General features: G+C 42.0%; 1 protein-coding gene across 1 annotated transcript in view; it reads right to left on the minus strand.

Annotated features, from left to right (window-relative positions):
- grtp1a (growth hormone regulated TBC protein 1a) overlaps positions 1 to 11,511 on the minus strand; it is an 18,641-nt gene extending 7,130 nt beyond the window's left edge. Inside the window, exons 1-2 of the mRNA XM_084399320.1 lie at positions 11,039 to 11,511; positions 7,024 to 7,175 (exon numbers count right to left, since the gene is read on the minus strand). Coding sequence (XP_084255446.1) covers positions 7,024 to 7,175; positions 11,039 to 11,124 — 238 coding nt within the window. The 5' untranslated portion in view covers positions 11,125 to 11,511. The remainder of the gene's footprint in view (positions 1 to 7,023; positions 7,176 to 11,038) is intronic.
- Between the last annotated feature and the right edge of the window lie 5,257 nt (positions 11,512 to 16,768).

The raw sequence follows: 16,768 nt of genomic DNA on the forward strand, positions 1-16,768 counted from the left end.
CACACACACACACACACACAGAACCACCGTCAGAACACACACACACACACACACACACACAACACACACAGAACCACCGTCAGAACACACACACACACACACACACACACAACACACACAGAACCACCGTCAGAACACACACACACACACACAACACACACAGAACCACCCACACACACACACAACACACACAGAACCACCGTCAGAACACACACACACACACAACACACACAGAACCACCGTCAGAACACACACACACACACACACACAACACACACAGAACCACCGTCAGAACACACACACACACACACACACACACAGAACCACCGTCAGAACACACACCAACACACACAGAACCACCGTCAGAACACACACACACACACACACAACACACACAGAACCACCGTCAGAACACACACACAGAACCACCGTCAGAACACACACACACACAGAACCACCGTCAGAACACACACACACAGAACCACCGTCAGAACACACACATACACACACACACACAGAACCACCATCAGAATACACACACACACAGAACCACCGTCAGAACACACACCTACAGAACCACCGTCAGAACACACACATACACACACACACACAGAACCACCATCAGAATACACACACACACAGAACCACCGTCAGAACACACACCTACAGAACCACCGTCAGAACACACACACACACACAGAACCACCGTCAGAACACACACACAGAACCACCGTCAGAACACACACACACACACACACACACACACACAGAACCACCGTCAGAACACACACACAGAACCACCGTCAGAACACACACACACACACACACACACACACACAGAACCACCGTCAGAACACACACCTACAGAACCACCGTCAGAACACACACACACACAGAACCACCGTCAGAACACACACCTACAGAACCACCGTCAGAACACACACACACACACAGAACCACCGTCAGAACACACACCTACAGAGCCACCGTCAGAACACACACACAGAACCACCGTCAGAACACACACACAGAACCACCGTCAGAACACACACACACACACACACACACACACAGAACCACCGTCAGAACACACACACAGAACCACCGTCAGAACACACACACACACAGAACCACCGTCAGAACACACACCTACAGAACCACCGTCAGAACACACACACACACAGAACCACCGTCAGAACACACACCTACAGAACCACCGTCAGAACACACACACACACACACAGAACCACCGTCAGAACACACACACAGAACCACCATCAGAACACACACACACACACACACACACACACAGAACCACCGTCAGAACACACACCTACAGAACCACCGTCAGAACACACACACACACACAGAACCACCGTCAGAACACACACACACACACACACAGAACCACCGTCAGAACACACACACACACACACACACAGAACCACCGTCAGAACACACACCTACAGAACCACCGTCAGAACACACACACACCTACAGAACCACCGTCAGAACACACACACACACACAGAACCACCGTCAGAACACACACACACACACACACACACACACAGAACCACCGTCAGAACACACACCTACAGAACCAATGTCAAGTTTATTTCTATAGCAGTTTAAAACAACTTAGAGTTGACCAAAGTGCTTTACACAACTACAAATTATAACACCATTCACACAAAGAACAAACAAAAACAATAAAAGAGATTCTATTAATCTCTATAATATATTAAAAGCAAAAGAAAACGGATGAGTTTTTAGCTTAGATTTAAAATCAGAGAGTGTTTGAGCAGTTCTAATACACAGTGGCTATTCCACAGTCTGGGGGCAATAACAGAGAGAGCCCGATCCCCTCTCGTGTTCAGCCTTGCCCTAGGGACCGTCAGAGGCCTACGATCTGAAGATCTCAGGGATCTCCATGGCTTGTGTATGGACAAAAGGCTTGACAAATAAGAAGGTGCCAGTCCGTTTAAGGATTTAAAAACCAATAAAAGGATTTTAAAATCAATTCTATAATGAACAGGAAGCCAATGAAGAGACATTAAAGTTAGGGTAATATGTTCACGCTTACGTACACCCAACAAAAGTCTAGCTGCAGAGTTTTGCACCATTTGAAGTCGAGAAATAGATCATTGGTTTATTCCTACAAAGAGAGAATTGCAATAATCAAGTCGGGTAGAGACAAATGCATGAATTACCTCAGGAGAGCCAAGGCTTAACTTTTGCCCAAACTCTTAGATGGTAGAAGCGGAGATTAACTGAGTTTATCTGCTTGTCAAATTTAAGGGAGCCATCAAATAGAAGAACACCAAAGTTTTTTACACACAGTTTATAAAAGCAAGATACACATTAAGATTTTGAGCATCACACCCATCAGAGGGACTAAACACGACAATCTCTGTTTAGGATTCATTTAAATTTAAAAAGTTTAGTGACATCCAACGTTTTAGGTCAGTTAGGCAATCCAATCACGGTTGTAGTGCATTTGAATCATTCAGTTTCATTGGCAGATATATTTGAGTATCATCTGCAAAACAGTGGAAAGAAACACCATGTTTCCTAAAGATGGTGCCTAACGGAAGCATATACAGAGGAAAAGAATGGGACCTAGAATAGAGCCCTGAGGAACACCAAACATAAGAGGAGCTGCAGCAGATGAAAACTCTCCAAGACAAACAGAAAAGCTTGTGTTCGACAGAAACGAATTGAGCACTGTGGAGGGATCAGAGGAAGGCGGGAGATGAGGATATTATGGTCTATAGTATCCAATGCTGCGCTCAAATCTAATAACACAAGAATAGCATGATCACCTGAGTCCACAGTTAAAAGAATGTCATTTAAAACTTTCAGCAGAGCAGACTCAGTGCTGTGATATTTCCTAAAACCTGCCTGAAATATTTCAAAAATGTGATTCGTGTTCAAATAACTCCATTTTCTATTTTCTCTATGATTTTCAAAATAAAAGGTATTTTGGAAATTGGTCTAAAATTTGACAAGTCAGAAGAATCTAGATTTGGTTTCTTAATAAGCATGTTTCAAACCCTCTGGCATAGTCCCTACGATAAGGCACTTATTAATTATGGACCATAACCTAGGTCTGACAGTATCTAAGACTTGTTTAAAAAGGTATGTAGGAATCTTGTCTTGTGGTAGGCTTTAACTGATTGACCACACAAAGGAAATGGGATCAAACTGGGCTAAAACACTGGAACAATAACTGAGTCGGATGGATCAAACAATGGTGGTTGAATGTGTGATCTAATATTTGCAATCTTGTCTATAAAGAAATGTTACAAAATGATCACAAAGTGTTTGTGACGAATTTGGGAGAACAACCGAAGAGGGATTTATAACAGAGTTAATTGTAGAAAATAGAATTTTTGGCCTATGGCAATTTTTTGTAATGACCTCTGAAAAACATTTAGTCTTTTACTGCTTTTTGAAAGGTTGACAGTGAATCTCTTAACATTTCAAGACACCTGGAGCTTGTCTTTTCTCCACCTCCGTTCCGCACTTCTACAGGTCTGTCTTAGGGAACGTATACTATCATTTAACCAAGGCTCTGATTTTGGTTTAACAGTTTTCTGTTTTAAGGGAGCAATAGAATTGAATAGAGTAAGATGTTCTTCAGCTCTTACTGCCTCTAACGGACCTTCTAAATTGCAAGACTTAGATGACTCTTTAAAGGCTGCCAGTGTCAGCACTAATTTTCCGAGACCATTTTGTAAAGGCAAGGCAAATTTTATTTGTATAGCGCATTTCATACACAGCAGCAATGCAATGCGCTTCACACAAAAATATAAAAAAATATAAAAATAATAATATGGAACTACATACAATTTTGGCAATAGTAAAAATAATTACAATTCTCTATATATAAGACACCATTTTGTAAAGGTCTGAGGGTTTACAGATGGACAACAGAGAGAGGTTGTAAATATTACAGGTTTGTGGTCTGTAAAACTGGCATTACAAGTATCAATATCATAGATGGATAAGCCATAAGACAACACAAGATCCAATGTATGACCAAGGGTGTGTGTGGGGCCTTTCACTAGCTGTTCAAACCCAGAAGAATCAAAAAGTCTTTTGCCAAAGAGTTCGAGGAACAACATACGTGTATATTTAATCCTCCTAGGATTAAAAGTCTATCGTCGTTCTGGATAATATCTCCCAGAAAGGCGGCAAAATCATCAATGCAGTCTCTGTTTGGATTAGGAGGTCGGTACACCACCGCTATCGCCACGGGCTGAGGCAAGTCCATTATTAGAACTTGAGAAACTGAGATAGGTATACCTTGTTTGAACACAGCATTTTTCCTTTAAAATTGACGCTAGACCTCCACCCTGTCCCGTAGACCGAGGGGTGTTAAAAAACATATAGTCAGGAGGTACAAGTTCAGAAAAGGGACTTTGATACCCAGGATTTGACCATGTCTCTGTAATGAAAAGAAAACCCAAGCTGTGCGAGGTGATAAAGTCATTTAGAATAAATGTATTGTTTACTCGCATCGATCAGAGCCATCCTTCGTCATCTCCATGGTGAGTTTCCCAGCCGAACCTGGGTCGCAGACCAATCAGCCCGGCGGGACTTTAGAGCAACTAAAATACCCCTGCGCTTTCCTCGTCTTCTGCGGTGTTTTCCTCGATGCACAGCACTGGGCTGGTGAAGTAGAGAAGCCGGAACAGACGACAACACGGGAGGGGATACAGGCGAGAGTTGTTCCAGTCGGGACTAGACGGCTCTCTGAAGATAAGCTGAATATTTAGACGATTGTACGTCAGCAAAGTGGAGATGTTTGGAATTAAAAGCAGAAATAGAAACAGAACACACACACACACACACACACACACACACACACACACACACACACACACACAGAACCACCATCAGAACACACACACACACACAGAACCACCATCAGAACACACACACACACACAGAACCACCGTCAGAACACACACACACACACACACACACACACACACACACACACATACACACAGAACCACCATCAGAACACACACACACACACACACACACACACACACACACACACAGAACCACCATCAGAACACACACACACACAGAACCACCATCAGAACACACACACACACACACACACACACACACACACATACACACAGAACCACCATCAGAACACACACACACACACACACACACACACACAGAACCACCATCAGAACACACACACACACACACAGAACCACCATCAGAACACACACACACAGAACCACCGTCAGAACACACACACACACACACACACACACACACACACACAGAACCACCATCAGAACACACACACACACACACACATACACACAGAACCACCATCAGAACACACACACACACACACACACACACACAGAACCACCATCAGAACACACACACACAGAACCACCGTCAGAACACACACACACACACACACACACACACACACACACACAGAACCACCATCAGAACACACACACACACACACACAGAACCACCATCAGAACACACACACACACACACACACACACACAGAACCACCATCAAAACACACACACAGAACCACCATCAGAACACACACACACAGAACCACCGTCAGAACACACACACACACACACACACACACACACACACAGAACCACCATCAGAACACACACACACACACACATACACACAGAACCACCATCAGAACACACACACACACACACACACACACAGAACCACCATCAGAACACACACACACACAGAGAACCACCGTCAGAACACACACACACAGAACCACCGTCAGAACACACACGCACGCACACACACACACACACACACAGAACCACCGTCAGAACACACACACACACACACACACAGAGAACCACCGTCAAAACACACACACACAGAATCACCGTCAGAACACACACACACACACACACAGAACCACCGTCAGAACACACACACACAGAACCACCGTCAGAACACACACACACACACACACACACACACACACAGAACCACTGTCAGAACACACACACAACCCCACAGAACCACCGTCAGAACACACACACACACACACACAGAACCACTGTCAGAACACACACACACACACACAGAACCACCGTCAGAACACACACACACAGAACCACCGTCAGAACACACACACACACACACACACACACACACACACACAGAACCACTGTCAGAACACACACACACCCCCACAGAACCACCGTCAGAACACACACCCACAGAACCACCATCAGAACACAGAACCACCGTCAGAACACACACACAGAACCACCGTCAGAACACACACTTACGGAATGAAAATATATATTTATATGAATTATTAATATATTAAATGGTTTAACAGTATATTTGAAAATATACTGAATAATATATTGAAATACACATAAGGAATTGCCGCTTTTCAGACACTTCCAGAACGACCGTCAGAACACACACTTCCCATGTGCTTCTCTACCGTCAGAACACACACTTCCCTTCTCAGAAGAGGATAAAGGGATCGTTCATTCTGCGACATTTCAAATCTGTGACTTTATTTCTTCTCATGAAAGAGGATATTTTGAGAAACGTCTGTTTTTCGTGAAAGTCAGTGTTCAGAATGTCAGCTTTTGTGTTCAACAGGAGAAATAAAGTCATACATTCATGGTCTTTGTTGGGTGAACTGTCCCTTTAAATGGAGAAAAGCACATGATCTCATTCAGATCGTACAGTGTTACTTTAGTATCATGAGATATTATTATAATTTTTGTTTAATTATTTAGAATGTTTTGTTTTCATGTTATAGTTTTAATAATTGAATATACACTCACACGCACACTCACTCAAACACACACACACACGCACGCACACTCACTCAAACACACACACACACGCACGCACACTCACACTCACACTCTCTCTCTCTCACACACACACACAGTTGTAGTGAACTATAGTGTTGATGGTGATGATGCGTATACAGGGATGATGTCACACACACACCCTTCAGGTTCCGGTCCACGCGCCGCTTCCCCTGCAGGAGTTTGGACCACTTGATGGATCTTCTGGTGAGAACGGCCAGATACTCGGACATCAGCTCCTCGTACGACTCGTAGTCAAAGTCATCGGAGCGCTCGAAGCCGTACGGATCCACACTGCAACACAGGCCGACACGTCATGACTCAGGTGTGTGTGCAGGTGAGGAGATTACGTGACACATGAAGCACTACCAAGGGTTAACTGGGTAAACCGAGTCAAGGGTGGAAACTGAAACACAAACAAGCTTCACAATCTCAGACAAACATATCTAACAAAGATCTGCGTGACATTAGGATACTCCTGGGAAAACTGACACCTGTGTGTGTGTGTGTGTGTGTGTGTGTGTGTGTGTGTGTGTGTGTGTGTGTGTGTGTGTGTGTGTGTGTGTGTGTGTGTGTGTGTGTGTGTGAGAGAGAGAGAATTTCACGTTTAATTCAATCTGTTTCTTGCTGTTTCTTTGTAATTGTTTGTAAAATTTATTAGCAATGTGAAAATTACGGAAAGTCAAAAATCATGCTTTGGTAAATCTTAATAATGGCATATAAAGCCAAATTACCAAAAGCATGATTTTGTTCTTACTGGGACAGAAATGGGCTTTCATAGAAAATAGTTTGCTATTTTATTTTATTTTCTCAATGCAGTATGCAGTGTAGTATAGTGTGCAGAGTATGCAGTGTAGTATAGTGTGCAGTATGCAGTGTAGTATAGTGTGCAGTATGCAGTGTAGTATAGTGTGCAGTATGCAGTGTAGTATAGTGTGCAGTATGCAGTGTAGTATAGTGTGCAGTATGCAGTGTAGTGTGCAGTGTGCATTATGTAGTATAGTATAGTATATAGGGGTGTAAATCGGAGCCTTCATGACGATTCGATACGATACCGATTTCTTAAGCCAACGATTCGATTATTTTCGATACTTCAGAATTCCCTGCGATTCGATACGATTCAATACTAGATATTTTTACATGATATCTATTAAGTTTCGAATAAATCAACAAAAATAATAAATAATTTGCCTTTTATTGAGAATACATAATACATTGAGATTGCATAACTGATCCACGGCTGTACCACAAACACATACTTACTATTTTTATTTCAAATCCAGAAGTTATGTAGCAACTTTTATTATAAAAAAGTTTTGTCAGCATTGCGATTCTCTTTGTACACATACTCTTTAATGGACGTATGCACGTTTATACTCAATTTAAAGAACGTAGGCCTATTATTCCATGTATTACTTCTACTTATATTAAGTTGCTCAAGCAAGTGGTCAAATATTTAACCATGTAGCCTACTTATATTAAAATCGCAAACGTTTTAAATTAAAACTTAAAATTGACAAAAACAGCCGACTCTCATGCCTTTTCTTTTGCATTTAAATTTTAATACAATAAATCTTGCATGTCACAAAGAACTTGTTTTTTCACCTCCACCAATGAGACGAGTGTTGTTCATAATGTCGCCTTGTTGAGGTAAATTGTAGTTTTCCTTGCTTTACTCCGGTCTTAAAGGGTTAGTTCACCCAAAAATGAAAATTCTGTCAGTAATTACTCACCCTCATGTTGTTCCAACCCCGTCAGACCTTCGTTCATCTTCGGAACACAAATTAAGATATTTTTTATTAAATCTGAGAGCTGGATCACTCCTCCATAGGCTTCTACGGGAATGAAACTTGCTGGCGCAAAAAAGTTATTAAAGAGATCGTTAATATAGTCCAAGTGACTCCAGTGGCTCTCAGTGGGTCTGTGTTGTTCATCACACGCATCACACACATGACCAGCGTCGGCCAATAGTGAGCCTACGTGGTGACGTGCAACACAGACGCGCTGCGCTAAAACACTACGTGAACTCACTCGAGGCCCAGAGAGAAGGAAATGAATAGTGGAATAAAGTCGTTTATTTTTTTTATTTTTTTATAAATTTTTATTTATTTTATTTTTTTTATTTTTTTTTTCACAAAAAGTATTCTCGTCGCTTGATAAACTTAAAGCCCCACTCGGTAGGAATTCCGTTTTGGTCAAACAACGACCCCTAGAGTCGCTGTGTACTACTTGTATTTAACGTTACTGTCGTCAATACCACTCACGCAGAGCAGTCTCTTCACTCACGGCCTGATCCCCTCCTCCCCGTATACCGGTCCCTGTTCAGTCGGATGGAAGCTGTAACGAGTGGAAATAAGGTGTGTCCCCTTTAAGAGCTGCGCGTAAGCGGGTTGTTTCTGTTTGATGCTCATTCTTGTCCTATTTTTGTCTATCAAGTAATGCTGTGGACGGTAGAACGTGTGACAGACAGTTACACGAGTTCGATTGGGGAATAAACACAACAAATCGTCGGACATCGAACAAGCACAGCTAGCCTCCGAAGATGTCTAAGTTACTAATCCATCAACAAGAACGCCAGGTGCTTTTTAGCTCACGCCAACGAGTGAAAGCTTGTCCGAGTGATATACAATATAAGCAATATTACAAGTCCAACAGCATGTGAGGACGTGTTGGGGGAAGTGAGGTAGCCTATGCCGTAAAGCAGTCGAATTTTGTAGTTCTTTTTGTGCTCGGGTTGCTACCCGAACCCCGAAGTTTAAAAGTACGATTAAAAACGATACAGACCCCGTCAGGCTATGGCAGACGTGTCATTCAACCTATTGTAAGTCGATGTACCATCACAAGAGTCTTGGAAATATATTATGAAGGTTGAAAAGTTACCTGGTGCTGCTTAAGATTGAGCCACTGTAGTCACTTGGACTATATTAACGATCTCTTTAATAACTTTTCTGGGCCGGCAAGTTTCAGTCCCTTAGAAGCCTATGGAGGAGTGATCCAGCTCCCAGATTTAATCAAAAATATCTTAATTTGTGTTCCGATGATGAACGAAGGTCTGACGGGGTTGGAACAACATGAGGGCGAGTAATTACTGACAGAATTTTCATTTTTGGGTGAACTAACCCTTTAAAGTAAAAAAGATGACTGTGAAAAATAGTAGAATTAAATAAAAAAAAATGTATGGTGAGATTACTACATTTTATTTAATTAAACGCATTTATGGTGAAATTACTACATTTTCAGGTCAATCTGTGTTCATTTTGACCACGAAACATGCGCTGTCACTTTAATTCAGCGTTTGCAGCACAGCAGAAAAAGCAAAATAAACACATTAATCGATACTCTTGCGGACGCATCGATGCATCGAATCGTCGGCTGTATAATCGATACGAATCGATTAATATTTACACCCGTAATAGTATATAGTGTAGTGTGCGGTATAGTAAGGAGTGTAGTGTAGTGTGTAGTACAGTATAGTATTAGTGTAGTGTTGTGTAGTGTAGCGTGCAATATGCAGTGTTGTGTAGTGTGCAGTGTAGTGTTTAGTATAGTAAGCAGTGTAGTGTAGTAGTGTAGTGTGCAGTATGCAGTGTGTAGTATAGTATAGTGTGCAGTATAGTGTAGTAGTGTAGTGTGCAGTATGCAGTGTGTAGTATAGTATAGTGTGCAGTATAGTGTAGTAGTGTAGTGTGCAGTATAGTGTAGTATGTAGTGTAGTGTGCAGTACCTGGCCGCTCTCTCTCTGGCGCTGCTCGGCACATTAATGCGCAGCTGCGGCTGATTGTGTAGTGTAGTGTAGTGTGTACTGTAGTACAGTAGTGTAGTGTAGTGTAGTATAGTATAGTATAGTATAGTTTAGTGTGCAGTACCTGGCCACTCTCTCTCTGGCGCTGCTCGGCACATTAATGCGCAGCTGCGGCTGATTGTGTAGTGTAGTGTAGTGTGTAGTACAGTACAGTAGTGTAGTGTAGTATAGTATAGTATAGTATAGTGTAGTGTAGTGTGCAGTACCTGGCCGCTCTCTCTCTGGCGCTGCTCGGCACGTTAATGCGCAGCTGCGGCTGATTGTGTAGTGTAGTGTAGTGTGTACTGTAGTACAGTAGTGTAGTGTAGTATAGTGTGTAGTATAGTATAGTATAGTATAGTGTAGTGTGCAGTACCTGGCCGCTCTCTCTCTGGCGCTGCTCGGCACATTAATGCGCAGCTGCGGCTGATTGGAGCTCCGCGTCCCGTTGCGCGTCTCCATGATCAGTGATCAGTGATCCTCAGAGCTCCGGGACTCCATTCACAGCAGATCCGCGGCGCTCATGGACACGGCTGATCCCCTTCGCTCCAGACGCGACGCGAATGACTCTCTCCCGCGCGTCACGCAAGCCAAACTTTCCCCACGCCACAGTAATGGCCCCTGTCTTCTCCCGCGGGACAGAGAGCCGCGGATCAGATCAACCTGTCGCGCGCGCCGGTAATAACAGCCGCACTGAGCAACAACACTCCAACTTTATCAAAGCACTCTTGTAGTTGGTGTTTTAAACGCGCGTTTGGTCGCCGGGCGCGCGCATCATCCACGCCGAACACTTTGCCAAGCAACACGATTAATTTCTCCAGGGAGCTCAAGTGCGCACGTCAATCAAACCGAGGGGCGGGACTATGCGCTCAAAGACCACGCCTCTCGCCACGCAGTCTCTCGCCCCAGTGCAGAGGGGGCGGGGCTTTGTGCGCAACGGTCACGCCTCTTCGTCACGAAATGTTTTTTTTTAGGAACATTTAGAGGAGCGACTAAAACAAAGACTCTTGTGTGAGTTTGTCTGTAAGCAGCAGCTCCCGCGTGAGAAAACAGGTGACTGCAAGTTTACTGACAAAAAAAAGACCTTGGATGTATTACTTCAATCAGTTTCTAATCTTTTAGACCCCAAAATATGACCATCATCGCCAGCGATCCTTTATAAACACTGAAAAATGAATATTATAAATCTAAAATTAATTTATATTAGGCTATATTCTTATATTTGTTCTATTCACTATAGTAATATACAGTTACATGTATTATTTATTTATATTATTCAAAATTATTTATATAATTATACATTATTTATACATTAATTTAATCTAATATATTAATAACTAATCATTTTTATACATTTTATTTATTTTAATGTAATTTATGTACCTATTTAGTTTGATCTTATTATTTTATTTTATTTTTTACATTTTTACAGGTTTTGGACACACTTTAATCACACTGACATTGAAATAAACAAGGTTTTTGAAAAATATCATGTATTAAATGACAAAAAAAGGTAAAGACAAGTGTCTTGATTCTTGGCCTCAGACTTGTGGCCCCTGTCTATATTACAGTACCACGGTATTACAGTCTGTATCATGGCCACTACAGTTAAAGTGAGTCTGCTGGTCATTATAAAGGTTAAGAGACTGTATTTTCCTGCTGGTTTGATCAGGTTGATTGTGTCTGTGCTGTTTCTGTCCTGGTAAATCCCGCTGATCCGGGTCCAGTTGTGGCCGGTGAACTGAGTGGATTAACCACAGACATTTGATTATTCCAGGAACACAGACGCCCTGTTTCCGAAGGCTTGTTTTCTTTGAACTGACGGATGATTTACTGTGTTTTGGGATGTAAATCTGCTGTTATTAAAGTGCCTGTCTATTCTGGTCAGTGTTAACCGGCTGAAACGAGTTGTACATTCAGCATATGCAGCATCTTAAACTAGTGGCGAACTAATCCTGATCAGATTAACTGGAACACATGCTGTGATCTGACAGATGAGATGAACAGCGGATATAAAGCAGTGTGGGTCACGTGACTCTCTGTGGTCTGACGCACCTTTATTGTGATCAGGGTGTGTCTGTGTTTATAGAGTTTAACCCGTTTCACACGCATGAAACGCTCATATAAGAAGCAGATGATCATGACTGAATGTGTTCTTGATATAGATTTGGGGCCTGTTAGTTCACTTTACTATTTACTAATCCAAACTCCTATTTAGTTTTTATTTAGTTTTCCTCCTTGTTTGAATTGCGCGACTCAGAAACCGCATCAGTGAACAGGAGGAATCTGAGGAACAGAAGATCTCTAACGTGAACTGAAAAAACCCAGAACTCGCACAGTGTGTTTCTGTGGCGTCAGGGTTTTGCATTGTTTAAAATAAACACAAGTGGATTTGCATGAGCCCCACAGACGCTGTTTAGTGTATTAAATATATTGTTTGATGTGTAGACATAAACTAGAGCTGCTAGTTTCTAAAATGAGATCATGATACTCCCACGATTCTTCTGAACGAACAACTAAACAAAATAACCTAATTTACTAGAGGTTCTGACAAAATGTTAATTGCTGAAGTCTTTTTAAAATGTTTAATTCATCTAAATTACTTAAACAAAAAGTAAAAAAATCATGAATGATTCAATGACTCACATATAAATCACTTGTTTCATTACTGGATGAATCAGCGTTTTTGAACAAATCTCTTGAATGATTCAATGACAAATACATTTTATTAACAGTCTCTTCGGAATGTTTATTTGATCTGAATGAATTATTTAACAAAAGGTTGAATGAATGATTCAATGACTCACTCATAAATACTTGCTTCATTACTGGATGAATCAGTGTTTTTGTAGCCACTTGTCGCCACCTACTGGTGTAACAATGTAATCGATATAACAGTTGAAGCGTCATGTTACTTTCAAAAGGTGATTTACTCTATTTTGATCACTACCGTAGACATCAGTGTTTATATCCGAACTATTATCTTTTATCCCAGTACTTCCGTGATAATAAGAGTATTTGAAACAGAAATAGTGATACATGATAAGTGCTTTCTCTGGGTCAAATGCAGATCTGAACGTTCGATGTGATCGTACTTGTCGAATCGTTGTCATTTAGGAATGAGATTGTGTGGGTGTTTGAATCGAGGTCACGATCTTTTAAACGATTAATCGTCCAGCTCTAAAAGCGCGTTCACACCAATGACAATAAAGATAACGGCACAGAGGAACGAGATTTTTGGAAAAAATTTCAGAACGATTTTGTTTTTCCGCTGATGAACGATAAAAACATTGACAGCCAATCAGAATCCATCCTGCTCTAAAGAGCTCAAGCTTTTAAAGCGACAGACGATAAATACACAGAGCGATATTGTGCGTTAGTGTAGACTCTAATATAGGGGCTGTTTACACGACACTGTTTTCAACTAAAAACGTAAAACTTTTTATGCGTTTTGGTCGTTCGTTTACACGACAACAGCGTTTTGGGTGCCTGAAAACGCGAACTTTTGAAAACGAGTTAAAAAAGTGCACGTTTTTGAAAACTGCGTATTACGTGTTCAGTCTATAGTGTTTCATCACTATCTACTGGCCTGGCAGCAGAATACTGCGTTTTTAATCGTTTTCACAGATCTGTTTTGGGGATCGTTTTGATAATGGTTTCGTCTGTACGCGAAAAACTCAAAGGAAAATCTTCTCCGTTTTAAGCATATCGTTGTTGTTTAAACGTACGTACCCATAGTTATCGTTCTGGGTGTGAACGTGCGTGCCTTAAACCCAGCTAACAAAAATATGTTCTTAGAAGGTTTTGCAAACGTTCCCATTAAGTTATGAAAACGTTATTGGTGAATGTTCTCTTAACATTTAAAATATCCAGTTTTGAAAACGTTATATACAGTGGGGAGAACAAGTATTTGATACACTGCCGATTTTGCAGGTTTTCCTACTTACAAAGCATGTAGAGGTCTGTAATTTTTATCGTAGGTACTCTTCAACTGTGAGAGACGAAATCTAAAACAAAAATCCAGAAAATCACATTGTATGATTTTTAAATAATTAATTTGCATTTTATTGCATGACATAAGTATTTGATCACCGACCAACCAGTAAGAATTCCGGCTCTCACAGACCTGTTAGTTTTTCTTTAAGAAGCCCTCCTGTTCTCCACTCATTACCTGTTTTAACTGCACCTGTTTGAACTCGTTACCTGTATAAAAGACACCTGTCCACACACTCAATCAAACAGACTCCAGCCTCTCCACAATGGCCAAGACCAGAGAGCTGTGTAAGGACATCAGGGATAAAATTGTAGACCTGCACAAGGCTGGGATGGGCTACAGGACAATAGGCAAGCAGCTTGGTGAGAAGGCAACAACTGTTGGCGCAATTATTAGAAAATGGAAGAAGTTCAAGATGATGGTCAATCTCCCTCGGTCTGGGGCACCATGCAAGATCTCACCTCGTGGGGCATCAATGATCATGAGGAAGGTGAGGGATCAGCCCAGAACTACACGGCAGGACCTGGTCAATGACCTGAAGAGAGCTGGGACCACAGTCTCAAAGAAAACCATTAGTAACACACTACGCCATCATGGATTATAATCCTGCAGCGCACACAAGGTCCCCCTGCTCAAGCCAGCGCATGTCCAGGCCCGTCTGAAGTTTGCCAATGACCATCTGGATGATCCAGAGGAGGAATGGGAGAAGGTCATGTGGTCTGATGGAGGTGGAAACATCATTCTTTGGGGATGCTTTTCTGCAAAGGGGACAGGACGACTGCCCCGTATTGAGGGGAGGATGGATTGGGCATTGAAGATGGGTCGTGGCTGGGTCTTCCAGCATGACAACGACCCAAAACACACAGCCAGGGCAACTAAGGAGTGGCTCCGTAAGAAGCATCTCAAGGTCCTGGAGTGGCCTAGCCAGTCTCCAGACCTGAACCCAATAGAAAATCTTCGGAGGGAGCTGAAAGTCCATATTGCCCAGCGACAGTCCCGAAACCTTAAGGATCTGGAGAAGGTCTGTGTGGAGGAGTGGGCCACAATCCCTGCTGCAGTGTGTGCAAACCTGGTCAAGAACTACAGGAAACGTATGATCTCTGTAATTGCAAACAAAGGTTTCTATACCAAGTATTAAGTTCTGCTTTTCTGATGTATCAAATACTTATGTCATGCAATAAAATGCAAATTAATTACTTAAAAATCATACAATGTGATTTTCTGGATTTTTGTTTTAGATTTCGTCCCTCACAGTTGAAGAGTACCTACGATAAAAATGACAGACTTCTACATGCTTTGTAAGTGGGAAAACCTGCAAAATCGGCAGTGTATCAAATACTTGTTCTCCCCACTGTAAAACGTTAGGGAATGTTTTCTCTATTTCATCATCATTCAACATTATGGGAATGTTACTTTTGAATGTTCTCTGAACGTAGTAGTAGCATTTAAAAACACGTTAGACGAACATCCAACAAAATTCTCAGAAAAATGTTCCATGAACGATGTATAAATAATGTTTTTGTGCTAACGTTTTGAGGACGTTTGAGAACGTTTGTTCATAGCTTTGAGAGAACCTTGCCAGAACATTATGACTTATGTAACATAGAAAGTTTATATTTTTGGTATAATAAACATCAAATGCATGTAAGAGTCTTCAGAAGTTGAAGGTGTCGGTGAAGCGGATGGTTTTCGGGATGTAGGAGCGTCTCACTGAAGGGTCGCAGTAGTTGATGCTCCTGTACTTCGCTATTTCTCCCGTCGGAGGATGACATGCGTTCTCCTCATTCATTCTTTCTGAACGCTCTTCTGAATGCTCTTCCGAAGGCTCTCCTGAAGGCTCTTCTGAACGCTCTTCTGAAAGCTCTTCTGAAGGCTCTTCTGAAGGCTCTTCTGAACGCTCTTCTGAAGGCTCTTCTGAAGGCTCTTCTGAATGCTCTCCTGAAGGCTCTCCTGAAGGCTCTCCTGAAGGCTCTCCTGAAGGCTCTTCTGAATGCTCTCCTGAAGGCTCTTCTGAATGCTCTCCTGAAGGCTCTCCTGAAGGCTCTCCTGAAGGCTCTTCTGAAGGCTCTTCTGAATGCTCTCCTGAAGGCTCTCCTGAATGCTCTCCTGAAG

The sequence above is a fragment of the Rutilus rutilus genome, assembly GCF_951802725.1.
Source record: "Rutilus rutilus genome assembly, chromosome: 2".
NCBI classification, from domain to species: Eukaryota; Metazoa; Chordata; class Actinopteri; order Cypriniformes; family Leuciscidae; genus Rutilus; species Rutilus rutilus.